At 32.6% G+C, this 23165-nt stretch overlaps 1 protein-coding gene across 1 annotated transcript in view; it reads left to right on the top strand.

The window, feature by feature from the left end:
- Positions 1–88: 88 nt before the first annotated feature.
- LOC117103601 (sushi domain-containing protein 2-like) overlaps positions 89–23165 on the top strand; it is a 28853-nt gene continuing 5776 nt past the window's right edge. The window contains exons 1-9 of the mRNA XM_033244182.1: positions 89–211; positions 1241–1368; positions 2081–2377; positions 2778–2915; positions 4104–4266; positions 6496–6765; positions 6969–7257; positions 8565–8855; positions 13065–13333. Of these exons, the coding sequence (XP_033100073.1) occupies positions 145–211; positions 1241–1368; positions 2081–2377; positions 2778–2915; positions 4104–4266; positions 6496–6765; positions 6969–7257; positions 8565–8855; positions 13065–13333 (1912 nt within the window). The 5' untranslated portion in view covers positions 89–144. The remainder of the gene's footprint in view (positions 212–1240; positions 1369–2080; positions 2378–2777; positions 2916–4103; positions 4267–6495; positions 6766–6968; positions 7258–8564; positions 8856–13064; positions 13334–23165) is intronic.

Consider the following 23165-nt stretch of genomic DNA (forward strand, 5'->3'; position numbering starts at 1 on the left):
AGATATATTTTAAATTGAAATTCTTATCATTGAACACATAGTGACGCAAATTAACCTCGCCCCTATAGAATGACAAATATTAGACATATTAACGCATAGAGATGCACGATACAACTTGATATAGAATAGTGAAAAATTAGCAGTATGAAGATACATAATTATATTTTTTGTATTATTTTTTGTTATTTTTGTCGACAATGTGCAAGTAAAGGTAGGTACAGTAGCCTTCATAACTAATAATCTGTTGAAATGTGGCTAACATGTTTTATTTTAAATTACCGTGTCTGGTAGAAGTAAAGCGTGAAGACGTGAAGGGGTAATAAATGGAGGAGTTTATTCGGTGTGAACACCAAGGATAACCTAAGAAAATTGAAGACCTCCAGCTGAAACATAAGGAGATCAGTGATGGGAGGCGAATCGGGGACCAAGAGATATCCACGGTTCAGCCTACATACAGTGCCTACCAGTTTAAGCGACTGAGCTAGATGCTCTAAATGTAAATTATAATGACGATTACAACACTTTATATTGACGTCTGGGTGTAAATGGCCTTGATTAATAGGCTTAAGATGAAATGTTTACGCTTAGATTGTTGACAATGCATTGGAATTTTAAAAATTGAGTCGCTGTGAAACTGGTGCAAGTGTCATACTTAGTATGAACTGTTTGTTTCGCACTTAGTTCAAATCTCTATTATTTGTTCATCCCCGAACCTCAGAAATATAAAGTTGGTGTCTTGAGCAGGTAGTTCCACTGCTGTTAAGATGTTGTGTTTTTGTTGTTTTTTGTGTTTTTTTTTAAATTATCTTTTTTTAAACATTATATTTTCAATACTTTATTTTCTTTTTATTCGTCACAGCGTTTCGTCACTAAACACACACACACACACACATAGTCCTATATGATTTATGCCCATATAGTCAGGATGTGGCTATATTATGGTTTTGATGTGATCTTTATGGATATTTACGCATTTCATATTTTTTTTGTCAAATAAAGTTGAATTATCTTGGCATACTATCAATTCATATGTTAAAACAAAATCTTAAAAATGTTGTTAGAATTTATGTTATTTGCTTCCAACAGCAATTAATTCGCCGAGAAGACCCATACTGTCACAAGAAGTGAACCCGGTGCTTTGGGGTTAGAAGACAAGCATCTTAATGCTTTGTTAGAGTTTCAGAATTTCTTTAAAATAAAAAAAAAATATGTAACTTGTAATGTAACTTTATCTTCTCAGATATTTTCTTCCCTTTTGGCACAGCTGAGGGTGACTCCAGCGTGACTATCAATGATGACGGAAGCTCGGGTATAATTTATCTATCGACACTTTTTCCCTTTTTTGATCATATTCATGAATTTCTTTACGTAAGTTTCTATAATATTATAAGATGTAAATAGGACATAATTGTTCAATTAAAATGTATTTTAAAGTTTTATTATGTATTTGATTTGTAAATAATAGCAATATATATAAGTAAAATGCTTCCTTGGTACAGAAAACAGGTCTGAGGAAAAAAATAAATTAAATATTATATTTATACTTTAATATGATAGGTTGATTCATCGTTATTGCATTATATTTTTATATAAGTTTTAGCTTTTGTTATCGAAATTTATTCATCTTATTCGCAATTGTATTATCTAGATAATTAATACAATCATCAGTGTTATCATCATCGTCGTCATCGTCACCGTCATCATTAACATCATCAATTATTATTTTTATTTCGATGAGATTATTATTATTATTATTATTATTATTATTATTATTATTATTGTTATTATTATTGTTATTATTATTATTATTATTATTATTATTATTATTATTATTATTATTATTATATTACTAATATTATTAATTACGGGATCCTAACAGTCACTATCTTATCTTCAATTAACTGTGTTTTTGGTTGTCTATTATTGTTTTGTTGTTTCAGCCTCATGTTATTATTCTTCACCACATGTAGAAAGCTATAGTTTAAAAATTATAGTCGTTATATGAATTTACCTTTAATTTAATTGTATTACTTTATAATATTTTATGTTGAGTTTCTATCTCTTCCTAATGATACTAAAGGTAAATACAAATGGCGTCATATCATTCTTAAGGGAAGTAAGCCAGTATACTCCAGATCCGTTCCCCCTTGGTAATGATCGACGACTGGTAGCTCCATTTTGGGCTGATGTAGACACTAATAATGGTGGCAGAGTCTACTACAGAGAAGTTGTGCGTCACAATAACGAAGGTCTGGCCGACCGAGCTACAAATATAGTGCGAGATACGTTCATAGACCAAAATGATTTTACGGCTACTTGGCTGTTCATTGCTACATGGGATAACGTGTCGTATTATGGATCTAACAACATAAATCCTGTAAGTTCTTTAACCAAATACAGGTTAAAGTTGTAAAATTCACTTAAAATAATTGTTTTTGCATGCATTTGGGGACTTACCGAGTATACAGTACAATATTAGGTCTGGTTGGACAATATCTGACAACACAAATCATGTACGACCTTCAACGAATACCATGAATTTTACTTTGTAAAAATCTACAGATTTTTTAGTCCACAATTAAATTAGGTCTACTGGCCTATCAATGAAAGACATACAGAGATATCAGATTAAAAACGTTATCAACCAATGCTAGAATTAGTGTTCATAAATACAATTTAAGAGAAACAAAATAACAATTTCATTTTACTGTAAAAATCTTAGCCAACTATGGTGAAACTGTTTAAGTTGTAATTATGTTTTTGTTTGTGTTTATAAGAGAAACGATTTTCAGGCGATATTGGTTACAAATGGACGTCATTCATTTACTTTTTTCCATTATGGTGACATTGAGTGGACAACTGGCGCGGCGAGTGATGGCAACCCGGACACCGGTCTAGGTGGTACACCAGCACAGGTATTAAATAAGCCGTAATAGATGATTGATTCATCGATTTTGTTTGCTTATTAAGCCAATACTCAACATTATGTTTGTATTACATGTTTATATACCGATAATACCAAACCTACCTGTAGTTATGTGCAATAAAATACAGTAGTGCTACATAGCAAAATATATGTAAAAGAAAATTCGATAATTTTCTCACTGACATTGCAAAAAAAATAAATAGAGAAAATCTGTGTGCTGCAAATAACTAACATTTTTAAAGATAAGGAAGTACCGGTAATAAATGAAAGTAAAGAGATAGCCTCAACAATAACTAGTGATTTTATTTAGTTACAAACTAAGCGAAGTTCTTCCAACCTTGTCATTTAGGTTTTTAAAAGTTTGAATTATTGCAATTACATTCCAAACATTTCAAATTTTATTATTAAAACAATTGACTGAAACCAGTCATGACTGTTAGAGTATGAGTCAGTGATTGACTTATACTCTAATATTCAATTAATAGTGATCTGCCTTTTGACAGGTACATCCACTCCCTCCACGTTTCATGGTATATCACTTCTTTCTTTAACTCTTGATATGTGCTTCACAATAATGGCGCTGTATAGGAATGAACCAGTATTTCGATCTCTGGCTGACTCACTCACTCAGACATCTTCCATTATAACTCCTTTTTGAAGAGATAATCATTACGTAATGAGTGTCCAATTAATTTATGCTGTTCTTTTCTATTCTTTTGATGATTTGTTTTCTTTTTCAACTCCTAAAAGAAACCCATCATAGAATTAGGGACCCGCTGGAGATAAGGTTGTTTTACGACATCACTTGTGGGCTAACCATGGTTCCTCTGTTTTCATGTTATTTGTTCTAGTATATTATTGTGAACGAATTTCTTTTTTATGTGTTTTTTCCTGTTGTTTCTCTCCGTTAATATATTTCTTGTCCCTGTATTTTTTATGATTATATTGTATATCCGTATGTATGTGTATTTGAAACAAATAAATAAATAACTTCAAGTTATTCGATAATATGATGTTTTATTCTGTATCCAAATTTTTCACCAACTACTGTGACACTGGGGGATATTGTTTTATTTTTACAGCCTTTGTACATGCTGGCAACCTAACACACAAAGTTAAATTGAAAAACAGCTATGGTTTAACAATATGAATTTATAATGTATCTTACCTTTGATAGGTAGGCTTTAATGCCGGAGATGGACGAAACTTCTACTCAGTGCCTGGTTCAAGAAACGCGTCGATTGTCGATATAGATACTACGACAAACGTAGGTGTAATCGGACGCTGGGTATTTCGAATAGACGAGGAGAACGTGATTGAAGATGGTTGCCACAATGAAGGTACAGTATACTGATAACTTTAATGCTATGGCGCGTGCAAGAATTTAAAATTAGGTGCAGATTATAAATATTTTAGAGAAGTCTAAGCATACGTAATGGAATTGTTTGAATGTTCATTTTTAGTTAATCTTATTTATTAAAAAGTAGTTCCTGGGTAAAAATTCTTTTCAATAATTGATAACAAATAATATTCCATGTTTACTTGTCCAAGTTATACGACTAGTTTATTAGCTTAAAGATGTATTGTCCCTCGCTAATGTCAAAAAATCATAAAAAATAATTTTGAAATAAACTTGCTCATATTGCAATAGCATACACATATTAACTAGTGCATAAACATTATTGAATTTAAAAAATGTGTACCCGGATTTTCAAACCAAAAAAATATAATAAAAATAATAAAACACTTCAAGTGACTGGAAGTGTTTCTATCATTTTTTGTTGTAAACTGATGGGTAGACATTTCTTAAATACACTAATTTCTATGTTCAAGTCATTAACTTTCATGTTACTTCAAAATGGGAAAGTTAATTTAAAAATTATATTTATGATTTTGTTGGTATTTAGCAAGGGACAATACATCTTTAAACAAGTAACATCTACCGTCCTGGGCGCAGCTCATAACACTCAAACACCCTAAGTGCATCAGCAAAAACATTGACCTTTTTTTTTTAAAGAGATTACAAACACTAGGAAATTGAACTGAACATAAAAAACAATACTTTAGCATTTTATTAATAATGATTAAAACATGTTATTGAAATAGTATTTTTCACATAGCTTTCATAATAAATATTCTTATGTCCTCGTCTTCATCATATAATCATAGTATTCGTTATAATTCATATTATTATTATATTTATATTATTGTTATTATTATTATTATTAATAAATATTCTTATGTCCTCATCCTCATAATATAATCATAGTATTCGTTATAATTCATATTATTATTATTATTATAGTATTCATATTATTATTATTATTATTAATTATTATTATGTCCTCATCTTTATCATATAATCATAGTATTCGTTATAATATATTATTATTATTATAAATATTATTATTACTATTATTATTAAATATTCTTATGTCCTCATCTTCATAATATAATCATAATATTCGTTATAATTCATATTATTACTATTATTATTATTAATAAATATTCTTATGTCCTCATCTTCATAATATATTCATAGTATTCGTTATAATTCATATTATTATTATTATTATTATTATTATTATTATTACTAATAAATATTCTTATGTCCTCATGTTCATCATATGATCAATAGTATTCTTTATAATAAGCAATTAGTAGAGCTCCGCAAATCACTCTATAGGAAAATTATTATACGAAGGTTAGATTTAATGCTTGAAAAAAAATTGTGAATGCATTAAATCTAACCTAAGTATAATAATTTTCGATTTAGTGTACGATGCATGTTCTACTAATTGCTTTATAAGTCAATCGTTGTCTTTTAATTTTAACCGTCCACTATTTTTTCTATTAGTGGACGCTTGGCTTAATTTTTTAGGTTCGTGTGCAAAAAACAATTGTTTACCTGTCTGCACCGACCAAATAGTTAGTGACAATGACTGTATTCGCTCTCGAATGCTTTGAAAAATGTTTATTTCTTTGGCGAATGTGAAAAATTAGTTCTTCTAACACAATACAAATTACAAAATAGCCTAGGCCTACTTATTCATCGTATCCGTACAGTACTGCTGATGAGTAGTTAACGCGTAGGCGCTGCCTACTGCAGGAGCACAAATCAGCATATTACGCACAAAATATAAATACGCACACAGTATACTGATCATATTACTATAGCAACCTATGACTGGTGCAACTGGTGCAACACAGTTGGTTATAAAAACTAACATTAAAAGACGGCGATTGACTTATAAAGCAATTAGTAGAGCATGCATCATACACTATACTTAGGTTAGATTTAGTGCATTCAAACATTTTTTTAAGCATTAAATCTAACCTTCGTATAATAATTTTCCTATAGCGTACTATGCAGAGCTCTACTAATTGATGATTATTATTATTATTATTATTATTATTATTATTATTATTATTATTATTATTATTATTATTATTATTATTATTATTATTTTTATTATTATTATTATTATTATTATTATTATTATTATTATTATTATTATTCAGCTGCAATAATTGTAATAATATATGTTTTAATTTAAATAACACTTTAGTCAATACCGGAACGCTTACAGTCTTTCCATCTACTGGTCTAATGCTTGGAGGGAATACTGTCCTCATCCAAGGTCCGTGTTTTGATGTCGAAAACAACATCACCTGTAAGTTTATTGACCCGGATACGGGTCCTGAAACTCAAGGTGTTGTTCTTAACACATTAAAGGCGGAGTGTGTGACGCCCATTCTTTTCCAGACTGGACGAATCAGGCTTTACGTGTCAAATGATGGCGGGCTAACATTTGGATTTGAGGGCGTTTTTACATTACGTAAGACGTAACTTTTGTTGTCGCTATCTTCTATTCTACTAAATAAGAGTAATGATCGAGTACTGTTCTGTATTTACTTGTAGACAACATAACCTTGGAATGAATTGATAAAAATAATATTGAATTGAATAATTTTAAAAGTTAGATTTAAGGGATAAAAGTGTTTTTTTTTTTTGTCTTAATTCTTTTTTTTTCTGTTTAAGTCAACATAGAAGATGTTGCTGCTCCAGTAACTGTAGATTATACATCTTCACCATCCATATCGGTTACTTGGGATACCTCATTTACACCGCACGAAACTGTTAATATTGAATTATTCATCTATGCGGAGGATTGGACAACTTTACAGGTCACACTCGATAGAATGATGATAACGGAACAAGTTGATGGAACTGCTGGTATAATCAGATTTCACGCTGAAGATGTACCGGTAAGCAGTAACGATCATATCGGAATTGTAAGAGTTTCAAAGTGGAACAACCAGGACGATTTGTAAGTCCATTATTTTACTGATTATTGATTTGTTTGTCATAATTTGTAAATTGGTGTTAAATCTACATAATTCAGTACAATCTTATTAACATCGACAAAATTAGTATGACATCTGCCTTGAATATTGTCGTGTGGAATATCGTTAAGAATAAACCACATCAACATTTAACAAATGTAAAATTATTTCTTTTCTCTGTGGGTTCTTCAGGTAGTGGTTTTGAGCAATGTAAAGAGAAATCCCATACAATTTTAGAAGTGTTTTTGTCTCAGTTCCGTTCCTCAGACTCAGAAAATCAATTTTTTGTTTCTGTTGCTGGTCCTAATTTTCGGAATAATATGGATGTTTCAATTACAAATTTAGTTTCTTTACCTGTCTTTAAAGGCAAAGTTAAAAAAAACTACTTATCATTGTACCATCATTAAATAATTATGGTAGCTTTAAACTCATCTCTCTTTTTTCATGGGGTCATGATTAGACAAGTTCTAGTCATGATTCCCAATGATGTTTTATTTTTCTTACTTACCTTCTCCTTTAATATTATTGCATTATATTGTACACCTTTATTTTATTTTCATCATTGAATAAATACAAAATACACTATTCTTTTATTGTCACTAGTACATATTAATATATAAGTAAAATTCGTCTGATTTAGTTACTGTAGTTTATCTATTAAAATCATTATTGTACATATGGATTGAGTTATGAATAAAATGTCTTCCTAATCTGTTATTATTGCACTTAATTGGACGAACGACCGGATCTATTAAAGGTATATTGCAAGAACATAGGATGGGACATGTCTTTAATTATATTACCAAGTTTCTTCAGTACATTTTTTTGTATATATGTCATCAAAATTATCGACATCAGAACCGATAATTTTACGAGAAGATTTCATGATTCTGAGTATTTTATGCTTATTGACCTGAGATAAGTTGCTGTACGATAAAATGCAGTTGCTATCAAGTAAACGTAATATAACATATTACTTAATAAAAAATAATAATAAATAGTAATGGTAATAGTAATAGTAAATGTCATTTGAATTTGAAATCCCACCCTACTCTTTTCAGTCATTAATGTTCAGATGCGTTTTAATTCACACATAATCTATAACTAAAACATAAATTCTGCAAGACAATTTGCATTTTGTAGGCCTATATATTTTAATTTTAGTAATTAAATTTTTGTAATCTCGCACTACTTACATACCGTAATACTGGTAATATTATGCAAATGTTAAACCAAGGAATATGTTTAAATGAGAAATCAATTGATCAGTCAATCTCTATTCTAATTTTAGGTATGTACAAAGTATCTGGAGTGAGGTTATGGATCTAGGCTGGTTGCATGCAGCTCAGAGCCCTTTTGGCGATTTCAGGGGTGATACGTGGTGTGATGATTGGGGAAAACTAGAGGACAGCCTCGGTAGCTTCCTCGAGGATATGCAACAGTGCCCGTGCACCTTGCAACAGGCGTTAGTCGACATTGGACGGTTTACCCCACACTCAGCGTGCTACCTTCCTAGCAATTTTCTGTTCGGTTGTGAAACGTTCAAGTACGTTCCTCAATGCGTTCGAGCAAATACACCAAGGTAGTTTGAAAATTTCTCTTCTACCCTTTTCGAATTTATGTACTTAAACGTGTTAATTAATATTTTATAATATTTTTTTTTCTGCGGAAATGACTGAATGTTAACTATGTAAATATTGTATTATTATTAATGTAATATTTACTATCAACTTTTGTTAATAATGCTATTATTAGTCATAAGTACTCCCAAGTCAATTATAGTGGTGATGGATGCTGGATCCATGATGTGATAACCTAGTATCCAAGGGCTAGACTGTGACGATGTATCTTGAGAGAAGTTAATGCCAGCCAAGACTTCATGCTGACCTCCACGCGGTCGCCACTGGAAACTGGAATCTTTCCCAGGCCAACAGCATCGAGGATCTATGGGATGGAAAACCCAGACCGAAAACCTAGAGGGTGACAATCTGTGAGGGCACCTGAACAGCAAACTCTGCTATTCTTCTGGTCGGTCACTGCGACTACTGAACTACTGAGCTCGTCTTGGTTAATCATTGCAAGCCCAGCCTACTTCAAAAGTGGGGAGGGGTATATTGGCAACTGACAAAACCCAGTGTATTCTTAAATTACTTCGTCAGGTTATCCAATAAAACATAAAGTCTCATATTACGAAGAAACCGTACTGGCAGCTCATCGCCCAGGATAAAAATTGTCCAAACTTCATTTAAATTGAAGTTTGCGTCTTGGAATATCAGAACAATGCTAGATAGACAAAACTCTGAACGACCAGAGAGAAGAAGTGCAATAATATCATATGAGCTGTGCAAATACAACATTGACATTGCAGCACTGAGTGAAGTGAGACTTCCTGAGACTGGTTACATCAGGGAAGAAGCTGGCTGCACCATATACTGGAGTGGTAAAACGACTGGAAAACGTAGTGAATCTGGTGTTGCTCTCGCTATCAGAAATGATTTTGTTCCTAAACTGATAGAAGAACCTAAGCCGGTGAATGACATGATGATCACACTTAGACTGCCTTTATCTGATGAACGTTACTGCACCTTTATAGACGTCTATGCACTAACAATGACTAACATTACTAAAAAAAATTAATCAATTCTATCACCAACTGTGCAGCACACTCCGTACTATTTCACCATCTGATAAGATTATGCTCATGGGTGATTTTAACGCTAGAGTTGGTAAAGACTACATCACCTGGCCCAAAGTTCTTAGAAAGTATGGCTATGGGAAGCTGAACTCCAATGGTGAATTTCTTCTTACACTCTGCACAGAACACCAACACCAACATATCCCATTTTTTTTTTTTGCCAGGTTATTTTAGCATGGTATTCATCATATCAGATATATACATCTATATCAGCGGAAGAAATAAAAAGTGAAGTTATTATGTGGAAATCATGTATTGATAAACAGCAAATATAATACTTTCCCTTATGTAAAACACTGGATTAATTCAGGAATAGTATATATCAATGATATTTTAAATAAAGACGGCATATTATGCCAATACTATATTACAACAAACTTAAATCCTCGGCAAATTGGTTAGTTGAATTAAAAACAATAATTGATGCTATTCCGGTTTCATGGAAAGACAAAATACGTAAAAATCCAGGAAAATTAGATTGTATACGTAAAACAAATAAACAAAATATACAGGTGCTTAAAACAAAATATTTTTATCATCAACTAATATAACAAAAATCTGTAAAATCACACGTTAAAAATAAGTGGGAAAATAAATTAAATATCAAGATAAATTGGCATAAAGTATGGCTTTTAAAACTTATTAAAATTAAAGAAAGATTACTAATAAATTTTAGTTATACATTTCATTTTAAACTCATACCATGTCGAAAAAACGTATGTAAATGGAAACTTATTGATTGGCCTCTGTGTAAAAGATGCAAAATTCAAGACGATTACATAAATTTATTTCATGTTGAGAGATCAAAGATTTTTGGAATCAATTTAATTTATTCTTACATAAACTGGACCTCCCAAATGTCGTTATTACTTTACGTTCATTTATTGTAGTTGACCATTTAAAAGGCCATGATTACTTTTTAATTAATTATATGTTAGTTTTTGCCTCATTCACAATTTTTAGATTTAGAATGAAGTATTATGATTGTTTAACAAAACCAGATTTATTCAATACTTTTACGAATACGATATTAGAATGGCGTATAGTTGGAGTTACTTAGAGTTACTTAATTTCTTTTTTTGATAGATTTTTAAGTTATAGTAAAATGGAAAGAAAAGTAAAAGGGAAAAAAGAGAAAAGTGGAGAAGAAAGGAAGAAGAAAAAGGATGAAATCTTATTAGCTGTACATTTTATCAACTGATGAACGATTACATTATATTATATTGATTAATAGAAAAAAAAAAGCTAGAGAAGACACTCACTGATAGGCTTGATACCATACCATCAGGGGTTGAGGAGAACAAATGGTAGACATTCAAAGAGGTGGTGTGCAATGCATCTGAAGAACACCTTGGCAATGCAACGAAAAAACAGGAGGACTGGTTTGATGAGAACAGTGCGGAGCTTGTTCAACTGTCGGATGACAGGAATCAAGCCAGAACCAACATGCTCAACAGGAACACCCGATATAATAAGGCTAAATTTAAAACTTACAGTAAACTCCTACAAAATCGATGCAGAGAACTGAAGAATGAATGGTGGATGGCAAAAGGTGCAGAGCTTCAATTTCTTGCTGACACTGATGATATCAGAGGCTTCTACCAAAGTATGAATGCGGCCCTCGTGTGAGTCACTCTGATCAACTGCTTGCCATTGACAACACAACGCTGCTCACAGAGGAAACAAGATCTCCTCACCAGATGGACCGAACACTTCAGAGCACTGCTAAACGAAACACCAAACATCGACCCAAATGGGACGGAAATAGGACTTAGACGAAGTTATAGAGGCAGTAGAGACGCTGTGTGAAGGTAAATCACCTGAATGGAATTCATCCTGAAATCATTGAGAGGCGGTCCCACATGGCTAACTTCTCTTCGTGACATCATCAGGGAGGTCTGGAAATGGTGAGGTCCCACATGATTTGAAGGATGCTAAGCTAGTGACTATCCTAAAAAGAGGAGACCGTCAAATCGAATGTGTGGCAACTACCGAGGAATATCACTGTTATCGATACCTGTGAAGGTCTTTGCTACGCATTCTACTTCATAGACTCTCCTCTTATTCTGAAAAATTTCTACCTGAGGCTTATTGTGGATTCAGTGGGAGAGGAACAGTGGATATGATCTTCGCTCTCAAACAGATTCAGGAGATGTGTAGAGCAGAATATGCCACTCTATATGATTTTCGTTGACTTTTACCAAAGCGTTCAATACAGTGGATAGGACAACTTTGTGGAAGATTCTCTTGAAAATTGGCTGCCACACCCACTTTACCAACCTTATCAGCGCACTACACACGGGTATGAAGACCTCGGTAAGACTAAAGGGAGAGCTTTCCCATCATTTTGAGGTCAACAACGGAGTAAAGTAAAACAAGGTTGGGTACTAGCTCCCACACTCTTCTCTATATTCCTGTCTGTCGTGCTCAATCATGCCTTCAAAGACTGTGCAAAAAGTGCATGGATCCAGAGCAGACCTGGAGCAGACTTGTTCAATGTCAACCAGTACAAGTCTGTGAGCAAAACCCTGAAGATACTTGTAAGAGAACTGTGTTCGCAGATGACACAGCATTCATTGCACACTACCATGATGATTCTCAGGAAATAATAAGTAGATTTGCCAGCTCGGCTCAAGCATTCGGACTAGAAATCAAGATTAAAAAGACAGAACTGATATATCAGCCACCCCTGGGATCTCATGATACCGGTAAAACATCCATATTGACAACCAACATCTAGCTAAAGTGTCGAAATTTAAATACCTCGGATCCACAGTCATGAACAACAAGATGGGTGAAGAAATCCGCATCAGGATGTCAAACGCCTCTATCTCATGCGGTAGATTAAAGCAGAAGATGTGGTACTACAAAGGTCTGACCTTCAAAACCAAATGCGCAGTATATTGAAAAATATTATTATTATTACTATTATTATTATTATTATTATTATTATTATTATTATTATTATTATTTATTTATTTTTTATTTTTTTATTTTTTATTTTTATTATTATTATTATTATTATTATTATTATTATTTTCATAATCAATAATATTAATAGATTGATTATGTAGTTTGTTCACGTTCGCATTACAGTGAGTCTGGTAGTGGGGTAGAGTGTTGTTACGGACCTGATGGTGAACTACTTAACATTCAAGATCAACTATATGCTGGATTTTTTCATCGACGCCATAACCAAGCATTGACACCACATGGGAAAATTGGACAAGTGCCTTACTTGTCCCATTTTGCAGCCGACATTTTACCATTACGATATTGCTGTTACTATTCGTATCTAGAATGTGAAAATTTTAAAGATAGGCGTCCCTCAGACGATTGCACAAGCTATGTGCCACCAGCAATAGGTAGGTCATTATTAAACGACGTTTATCAATGTGCTGAATAAGAAGCAATTGAGAACACGACGACGGTAATATACAGAACGTAATGATGTAACTTGAAGAGGTGTGTTCTCATTGTCGCCTGGATTCTAGTAATAGCAAAGATACTAGAAACAAAAGATTGGACTCTTACAGAAAACAACTGTATCAACGAATGGCATGGGTGAGAATACCAACTGAGTTTTACGCGTGCCAGTCGTACGCGGCGCCCTATTAATGTGTGCGCCGCATACCGCTGGAAATTAATAAACTACGTTTCTGAAAGGATTGAAAAGACTAGCATATCGAATGCAAGTATTTACTTAAGGTTATAAAACATAAATACTAGTTATTCGTCATGAACTTTAGACTAATTTAAATAGATACGCCATGCCATTTCCCCCCCCCCCCCGTACCAAACAATTGCATGAAACTCCACTCGGGTAGTCTCGACTGACTAGATTCGAAACTTTCAATTCTGGAAGTCGAAGGGTCATCAACCAAAGATAAACGCCTACAAAACTTCTGAGATACAGCATTGTCGCTTTCTGCTTGATTTTGATTGCGCATTGATGTTACCATGCTAATAACTAATGGGCCGTTTAAAACGAAAAATATAATATTTGATTTAGCAGCACGAATAATAAAATAGTGCTTTTTGAACTTGAGTTACATACTGTGAACATTTTTATATTTTAGTTGGCCTAGGTTTTAAATAATTATAAGTACCAGGCATAGATCTACTAAAAATTATACATAGGCAGTTAGGAGTTTGGAATGGTCATGTACTAAGAGAATGTGATCACTACCCAAAAAAAAGTTTAGAAGGCGGCTTTCAGAAGAAAGCAGAAAGAGGAAGGAACATAACAGCATTTATTGATCAAATAAACAGGGTGACACAGTTATTTTGACATTAAAAGAAAAGCTGAGAATAGAGAGCTCTAAAATAAGGATGCCATCATAGGACCTACCAAAATAGCAGAGCACCAATGTATGCATGATACCTAGTTGTTAATTATAGGCCTAGTAAATAGTATTGTACTGTAGTTGCCCCTTGATCACAAGGCTTAGGCAAAGTTAATTAATAGCGAAATTATATTTTTATTTAATTATTATTATATTTATTATTATTTATTTTCATCATTATTATTTATTTTTATTATTATTATTTATTTTTATTATTATTTATTTTTAGGAAGTGGATATATTTACGTCGCGGTAAACAAATCAGTAAACGATATGTTTACGTACATGAAACCACGCATGCGCAGTCATACTTTAATAAACTTGCATTATTGGTCACGTAAATTTATCGATTCATGTTAAATGTACGTTAACGCGGAGTTCAACTTTCAAACTCCAAATTAGCATCGGCCTTTTGCTGAATGCTGTACCATGAATCCACGGTACACGAAAATCAAATCTTCAAACGTGGACGTGTTTATAATAGTCCTGTTAAAATACATTAACTTGACACAACAATTTTTCTTGTAAAAACAAATGGTTTCTATTTCTACTCTTTAAAAAGCCATTGAACAACACACGATCGAATCGACGGCAAATCAACGCACATGGGGAATCCCAAAATTGGGTGTATGAGTTTTCGTAAACAGTTTACACTAGCGGATAGGTACAGTATTTAAATTATAATTTTACCGTTCTTACTAAACGTAATTAAATTTACTACAGTAGTAGCCTATGTACTTCAATTAAATAAAATAATTGAATGATTGTGATAATGAGCTAGAAGTATTCGTTTCACTTTCTTACATCATGACCACAACGTCGAGCGGGGCTGTTTATTCCACGTTCTGCATCCATACTTCATAGACACATGCACAGTATGCCAATGTTGTTTTGATAGTGATCAGACTACATGGGAAAATATGTTTGAATAAAACATTAAAAATATTTGTTTTGTCTTATTACCAGGGAGATGTATTTTATGTATTTTTTACATCTCCCTGATCTCACTTTTTCGTAATGATTAAATATTTTACAGAAAACACACGCATATTATTATTCATTGTCTACTTCTTGCTTGATAGCGCAGTACTTTGTAGAGTGGATCATGTGCTCTCCAAACGTGGTCTTCCTGTATGTTCTTCGCGATCGATCGGGGCTCTGCTCGACCCGAATAAAGACTATAACGATGTTGTTTTTGTTAGTGACGACGTGGGTAAATTTGTTTGAATGAAAGCATTAAGATGTTATTTAATTTGTGATGGTTGAATATCGTATAACAATACAGGTAGGCCTAGAAGAATATCGTCTTGATTTCGTGGTAATTAAGTTTTAGCAAGGAAACCTCGCGTAGGCCTAGGCCTTGTATTTAGGTCAAGTGTGTTCATTCAACAAATGATTGAGTAAAATGAACATAACATTTCCAGCTCATAATATCAATTTTATTTGAAAAGTTAACACAGTGATTTAATAATTTATTTTGTGATTAAACTACATACTGTGCTGTTGTAGAAAATTAAATTCCGTTTAATAAAAAATAAATATATTAATATTAATTACATTACAATACTTAGGCCAAGTTTATATAATGCCGGAGTAATATATTTAATTTATTATTATTTAATAATATTTTTCTTACGCACTGTCCCATTTTAATTTTGTTTCAAATTTGTTTCAATTTTTTTACAAAATTTCAGTCAATGTCATGTAAAGCGTTACTGTTGTGTAGTTAGGGGCCTATTCTAGGGAGGGGCCAACTCAGCCTGTAATTAGGCCTAGGTAATTATTCCTAGCCTCTGATAGTTCCTAGTTACTACTTCTACTACACTCTATAGGTTGGGGTACTTAGTAGCTGCTGTTGTTGTTTTCGTGTAGAGTCAAGCGTAGGGAGACATATAAAGCGCTCTGATTGGCTAATGATAAGATGACATAATCGCACTTTTGTTTGGCACTCGCAGGGCATCTCGCAATGCGATACAATGCAGAGTAATGCGATACACGCCAACCAACCAAACAATCCATGCAAATGCAACGCGCCGAGTAAGCCTGATCTTTATATGTATAACAGCTTACAATATTGGGAACATTAAATTAGTAGGCTACCATAGTCACAGCTTATCATACAACTGTAATACCCACTGATACTAGGCCTAGAACATACTGTAGTAGGGCCTACTATGAGTACAAACGAGGTCGTTTGCATAGTATGGCCTAATAGTAGGCCCTAGGGATCACAGACTTTTAAGCGAGAAATATTACACTGTACCTTGTTTAGCGATTTCGAATAGTTAATGCACCCTCCCCAACGAAAAATAGAAATTTTAGAAAAACATAAAAGTGTTACATATTTTTATTATGGCTTTCACTCCACTGAAATATCCACAAATTAGATCAATTTAAAGTATTTATCTCATTACAACACTGTTTAAATTCATATCAATGAACATTTTATTTTCATTTTGTTCTTCACCTAAACGCTTTTGGCAAAATAATTTTGCTAAATAATTTTTCACTCCCTCTGACGGCTTCTACAAAAATAAGTTCACTTAACAAGGCACAGTATTATTCGAAAAGTCTTTCCTTTACCTACCTGTCTATGTCAGTTAATGTAGCTAATCAATATACAGATAGTGTAATAGTGATAGTAAAGCTGTCAAAAGTTAGTATTCACAACGACAGCAAACAGTAGTAATAATTATTATTATTAATAAAAGTTAGTGTATTGCACCACTTTAATTTATCTTTTCTTTCTCTGAATCTGTGCAGTATGAATATTATTTATTAATGGTGTATATTTTATTAACCATATAACGTATATTGTTGGTATTTGTATCTGTATTTTAAATGTATAAATCTAATGTGGAAAGTCAACTTTCTTTACTACAGTACAATATATATTGCTCTCTCCTCGTGCATTTACACTCGCACAAAATTGCGCATCTAAGAAAATTGAAACAAGTAAATTATAAAATAGTAAATAATATTAACTGTTATTTTTCTTTAGTGTTCTTTTTTTTTCTAGAATTATAAATAATAAAATCAGCTTATAAATGATATAATAAAGTGTGAAATTAACAGATAATTCACAGCTAATAATAAATTAAGGCAACCCTTAATTGTGTTTGTAAATATTAGCTAACAAATACAGTAATAAATATAATAGTACAGAACAGTGAGAAAAGCAGATGTGTGACCATTAGTACAATCTCAAACTTTATATATTTTTTAAATAAATAATGTAATATCTATTTTTCCGAAGTAGTACTGTTTAAACTATTAATATTATTTGGAAAGAGTGTAATTTACATTTTTTGACTTAGAAGAATACGTTTTTTCAAGGTTTAGGTTTTCTGTATACACTAGGTTATGGGACACCTTCTTTCTTTTTGCTTTTAAGAAGTCTGTGGAACATTTTTCAGTACAATGTTCTCTTTGCACAACTTCCATCACCCAACTGTGTTGACATTATAGACAACATCTGGCTTTTTACTTTGTACATTTGCATGTATTTCGGTTAGGCATTCATCTGGAATTGGCTATGTTGAAGGTATTGATGAGATGGATCTATGCATTCTGCTATTAGCAATGTCTATCAGTCAGCGTTCCATCCAGAAGCATCCCAAAAGGCCAAATCCCTATTTCGTGGTATCATTTCATGGACCTAAAAAAAACACCAGATTCAAGTATTTAGTTGTGCTGTACTGTGCTTCCATTTATTATGTCATGACATAACAACATCAGCAGTTTGAGGATTTTTTAATAAAAAAAAAAACCTGGGTTGCTACTTATTTGTAGTTTGGTTATTTAAAAATATTACTTTATTTATTCAAACATCACATCTCAAACAATAATATAAGGTGGCCAAAGACCAAATTGCATGTTACTTGTGTTACGTAATTTTCATTCAAAAAGACATAATATTCATTAAAAGACTAGACAGTTAAATTGTTGTAACATCAGAAAAAAGTACAAAATAGAAAAATCTAAATGATAAAAAACTAATTACAACCAATAATTTGAGCAACTGAATAATAAAGAAAGGGGGCATCTCACATTGCAAAGTTTGCTGTTAGTCAAGTATAACATTATAATTTTAAAATTACAATTATAATAGAAAGTATTGGAGAGCTGTGCACAATAGGCCAGGGTCTAAGCCCAGGTAGTTGTATAGTTTGGTAGTAGGGTAGTTATTTATTAATAATTATTATATTACAGTATTGAGGTGTAGAAATAAAGGAAAAATAGACTATTTGGGCCTTAAACAGGTTGCTCTGCTAGGTACTTCTTCAGAGAAAGAAGGCGAACTTGTCATGCAAACTAGGCATAGGCGTGTTGCATCATGATTGATGATATGGGATAGGGAGGGTAGGTACTCTTCCAACTACGCCAAGGGTAGACCTTGCCTATAGACTGGGCCTAGATAGAGTCATGAGTTGTGGGTTACGTATACAGTAATAATAGTGAAAACTTGCTCTGAGAAAACCATAGTTTGCAATTGGTTAATCAAACCTATATATTTTCTTGGGATCACTCTCACTAGCACCGTATCCGAGTGCGAGTTGGTTGACTCTTGTGCGATGATGTCATCTTATCATTAGTCAATCAGAGGGCTTTATATGTTTCCCTAGGCTTGACTCTTCATGAGAAAAAAAAAATGCCCGCCGGTCACGATTTTTTTCCCTGGACGTTTGAGGCAGTGGAGATTGGTGGCGCAATAGATTCAAAATATCACCTTCCTGATCCGGCAGTCAGTCATGAATATTTATTGAACTATTCTTATTGTCAGAGCAGTTTCTATACAGTAAGTGCTGATAAAATGAGATGCGATAGCGACATAGCGAGATGAAGAGTGTTGAACACCACAGACTTAGCTCTCCTTTTATTATAACTCCGAAATACATAGGCCTATTTTTGAAATAATGATTAGGCTATAATTACAAAACATTACTGTATACAGTTAGGTCTAGATCTGGGCTATATTTTTTAGGAATGTATCTCAGTCACGCATACCAAAATATAAATACTTTTAAGTTGTAGGCCTACGAAATGTATTTAGGCCTATTTGACGTATGCAGTAAAGTACAGTATTAATAAGCACAGTAATATAGGTCTAATAATTATCATGACAATGACAATAATTAAATAATAGCAATGGTGACGATAATGATGATGATGACGACCAATATTGTCACTATCAACATTGCTAATATAAGGTAATGGGACTTGTTTTTCTAAGGCATCAACATAACTTAAAAATACAATGTGTGATAATTTTTACAATTAATTATAATGTTACCATGATACTTAATGTGATCTTTTTTTTTTTACGGAACTGCGTGTATCTTCATGATTTCGGATACATTATCCGTGAAGAGGAATTTAACACAATAATACTAAATATATATTCGGATACACAAAAGACCAACTATATTATAATTATCGTAATAATAATTATTATTTTTATTAGGCCTGCTATACATACACACACATATGTGTATGTATATGTATGTATATGCATATATATCTGTCTCTTATACACATCTAGATGTGTATAAGAGACAGGTATTGAGGCGTAGAATAGTAATAGTAATAATAATAATAATAATAATAATAATAATAATAATAATAATAATAATAATAATAATAATAATAATAATAATAATAATAATAAATGTTGAAGCTTGCAGTACACCACCTGTCTCTTATACACATCTAGATGTGTATAAGAGACAGGTATAGTGTTGAATGTTCAGTACATTCGCAAATAAAGTTGCGAAAAAAAAAACCCAATCACTTGCGAGATTGTTTTTGCAAATATTTAAGAATGTACTGAGCATTCAGTACATATACCGCGACTGGTAGGGCAAACAGCATTTCGTAGGTTTATATACTTGTGCATTTACGTCAAGTGAAACACATTTCATTTTGTGTGAGTTTTTATGTTGGTGCACATACAATATGTACGCGTGAGTGCAAACAAAAGCCGTAACAATGTTTATAATTTTGCAGAAATAGCCTAATTATTATTTATTTTAGACATGTTCTGTTATAATATATTCAAAAAAAGGGGTTCAAGTCATTGGGCGTTCAACCATACTCTTCATTATAAGAAAACTACTACAGTAACACTAGTCGGTGTTGTACGATGCATGGTAGGCCTACTCGAGCCTGGGATATATCGCTTAACAATGGAAGACGTGCAAACAGCGGCAGGAAACTCTATAAATATTCATTGCATCAATGAGGCCTTACGTTGAATCTATAGCACCACCAACCTCCACTGCCTCAAACCTCCAGGAAAAAAAAAAACTCCCCCCGCTCAGGGTCCAATGGCTGAGCCCCTGGAAGGACCCCACATTATAAATGGCTATCTTATGTGACCTCAGCCAGTTTTCTCTCAAATAATACTGTTTAAATTAAGTGAAATGTCTATGGAATTAAAGAATCAAAATGAGCATCATGTTGTTTTATAGCAGTTAATTCATTATACAGAACAGTTTAAATCATGATGGAAATATTGTTTTTTTGTATCTTAATACGAACTAAAGTTAAGTTTTAGAAACATAAATAACCGGGAACGGGATTGTACTTTAGCCATTGTGTTGCAACAAGAAAAGTGTGTAGAGAATACCGTGAGTTTTTATAAATGCCTGTGATTGGCAATATGTATATGCCTACTGTATTGTAAACTAAAACTACGCATTATAAATTAAACATTCATTGGGTGTTTTTAGAAGAACAACAGAGAAGTGAACATTCTCGGTGGATTAAATTATATAATAATCATCAAAGATAGGTAAATACAGTGTTAGAATAAGGACATAATAATACATCGTGTAGCATAGCTCTCAACGAATGTAGTCCTGTAATAAATGAATAAAGAAATTGTGTAATAAAATGCCTCTGGCGGGACTCGCACCTGCGACCTCTCGCTGTCAAGGCGAGCGTCATAACAATTAGACCACGGAGGCTTCATGGTTGAACAGATTCAAATACCACCAGATACACTCCATTACACAATGATTACGGCTAGAAACAAATAGCCTTGACAGCGAGAGGTCGCAGGTTGAAGTCCCGCCAGAGGCATTTTATTATACAATTTCTTTATTCATTTCTTACAGGACTACATTCGTTGAGAGCTATGCTACACGATGTATTATTATGTCCTTATTCTAACATTGTATTTACCTTTCTTTGATGATTATTATTATTATTATATATATATGTATATATATATATATATGTATATATATATATATATATACAAGCAAATACGAAAATGAAACGATAGCATACGTTGACAAAATAGAGATTTTATTCAAGACGAATATTTCAGCGTTTACACGTATGAATGATAAATAGAGAACAGATCAAAATAAAAACTATAATGAATTAACCAAGATAAGTCGTAAGATAATAGGAACGAAATTTTTAATTAAGAAGTGATTAACTAATAAACTGTCGGTAGCACTTAAAATAGGTATAATAATAATAATAATAATAATAATAATAATAATAGTAATAGTAATAGTAATAGTAATAATAATAATAATAATAATAATAATAATAATAATAATAATAATAATAATAATAATAAATGTTGAAGCTTGCAGTACACCACGTAAGTAGTTCTGAAAAGAACTGTTGTTGTTGAGAAAGTCTCGACGTTTCGATTGAGATGCTTCAATCGTCTTCAGGAGAATAATATCTGCAGACACTCCAAACAGGGAAATACCCTGGCCCCCTCTGGTTCCCCTTGGCGACGCCATTGGAATACTCGTGTGTCACGACATTATGAAGTGCCTGCTCTTGTTCGTATTGAATTCGAGTCGAGTCAATCCGAGACGGTCCGAGTGGAGTTTCATGCAAATGGTTCGTACCGGGAAAAAAAAAAGTCGCTGCCTGGATATGCGTATGACAATTATGAACTACCAAAGTGTAAAGAGGAGGGAGCCGCTTACGTCTGAAGATACGTACAAGCTTTGGAAGTATATCCGCTTCAGATTTTATTATGCCAGAGTTCTATCTTGTGTTTCTAGTATCTTATGTAATAGTATGGTGCGAATCTTTTAGACAGAGGTTAGTGAATTTGTTTACATTCACGTTACCGCGCAAATCGAAAGCTATTTACGGACCTTTCTAAGGGATCATTGACCAATCAGAAATTCGCTAATAATATTACGAGATTGTCAAACAATCACACCTGTGTCCCACTAACGCATGTGTTGACGTACGTTTGCGATGATCTTTTTGTGAGACATTAGCTACAACATCCAATATGAAGATAGACAGCAGCCACTTCCCCTTACTTGAAAAATTTAACTAAAATGGAGATTAAATTTAAAAGTATATTCAAATCTTAAGGCTGAGAGTGCCATTTAAAAATCATCTAAAGGTGCTATGGTTATACAATTGGTATTATGTTACCGCAGCTGCTACCGCAAGAAATGCCAATTATATACTTACTTTCCGAAGGCTTTAATTCAATAAATAGACCTACGCCTTTATACATAATGAAACATAAATACAAATTAGTTGAGAGTCTCTAAATATGTATTTCTTTAATTATAGGCATAATATACATAATTTAATGTTACTGTTCATATACAATTTTGCATATGACATCATAGTCATAATATACATAATTTAATGTTACTTTTCATATATAATTTTGCATATAACATCATGAGTTTAGAAAATTGTCCGTAAATCAGCAAAAAATGATACATTTCAACGCGTCTCTCATTAGAAGTTTGTATCTAATTTAATTGCTCAAACTTTTGAATTAACAACTCAACATTAACAACAGAATTCACAACAGAACTAAATTAATATGGTTAAAACGTGGTGCTAT

This window comes from Anneissia japonica, unplaced genomic scaffold, assembly GCF_011630105.1.
Source record: "Anneissia japonica isolate Jap-2015-1 unplaced genomic scaffold, ASM1163010v1 scaffold6792_len961167_cov158, whole genome shotgun sequence".
Lineage (NCBI taxonomy): Eukaryota > Metazoa > Echinodermata > Crinoidea > Comatulida > Comatulidae > Anneissia > Anneissia japonica.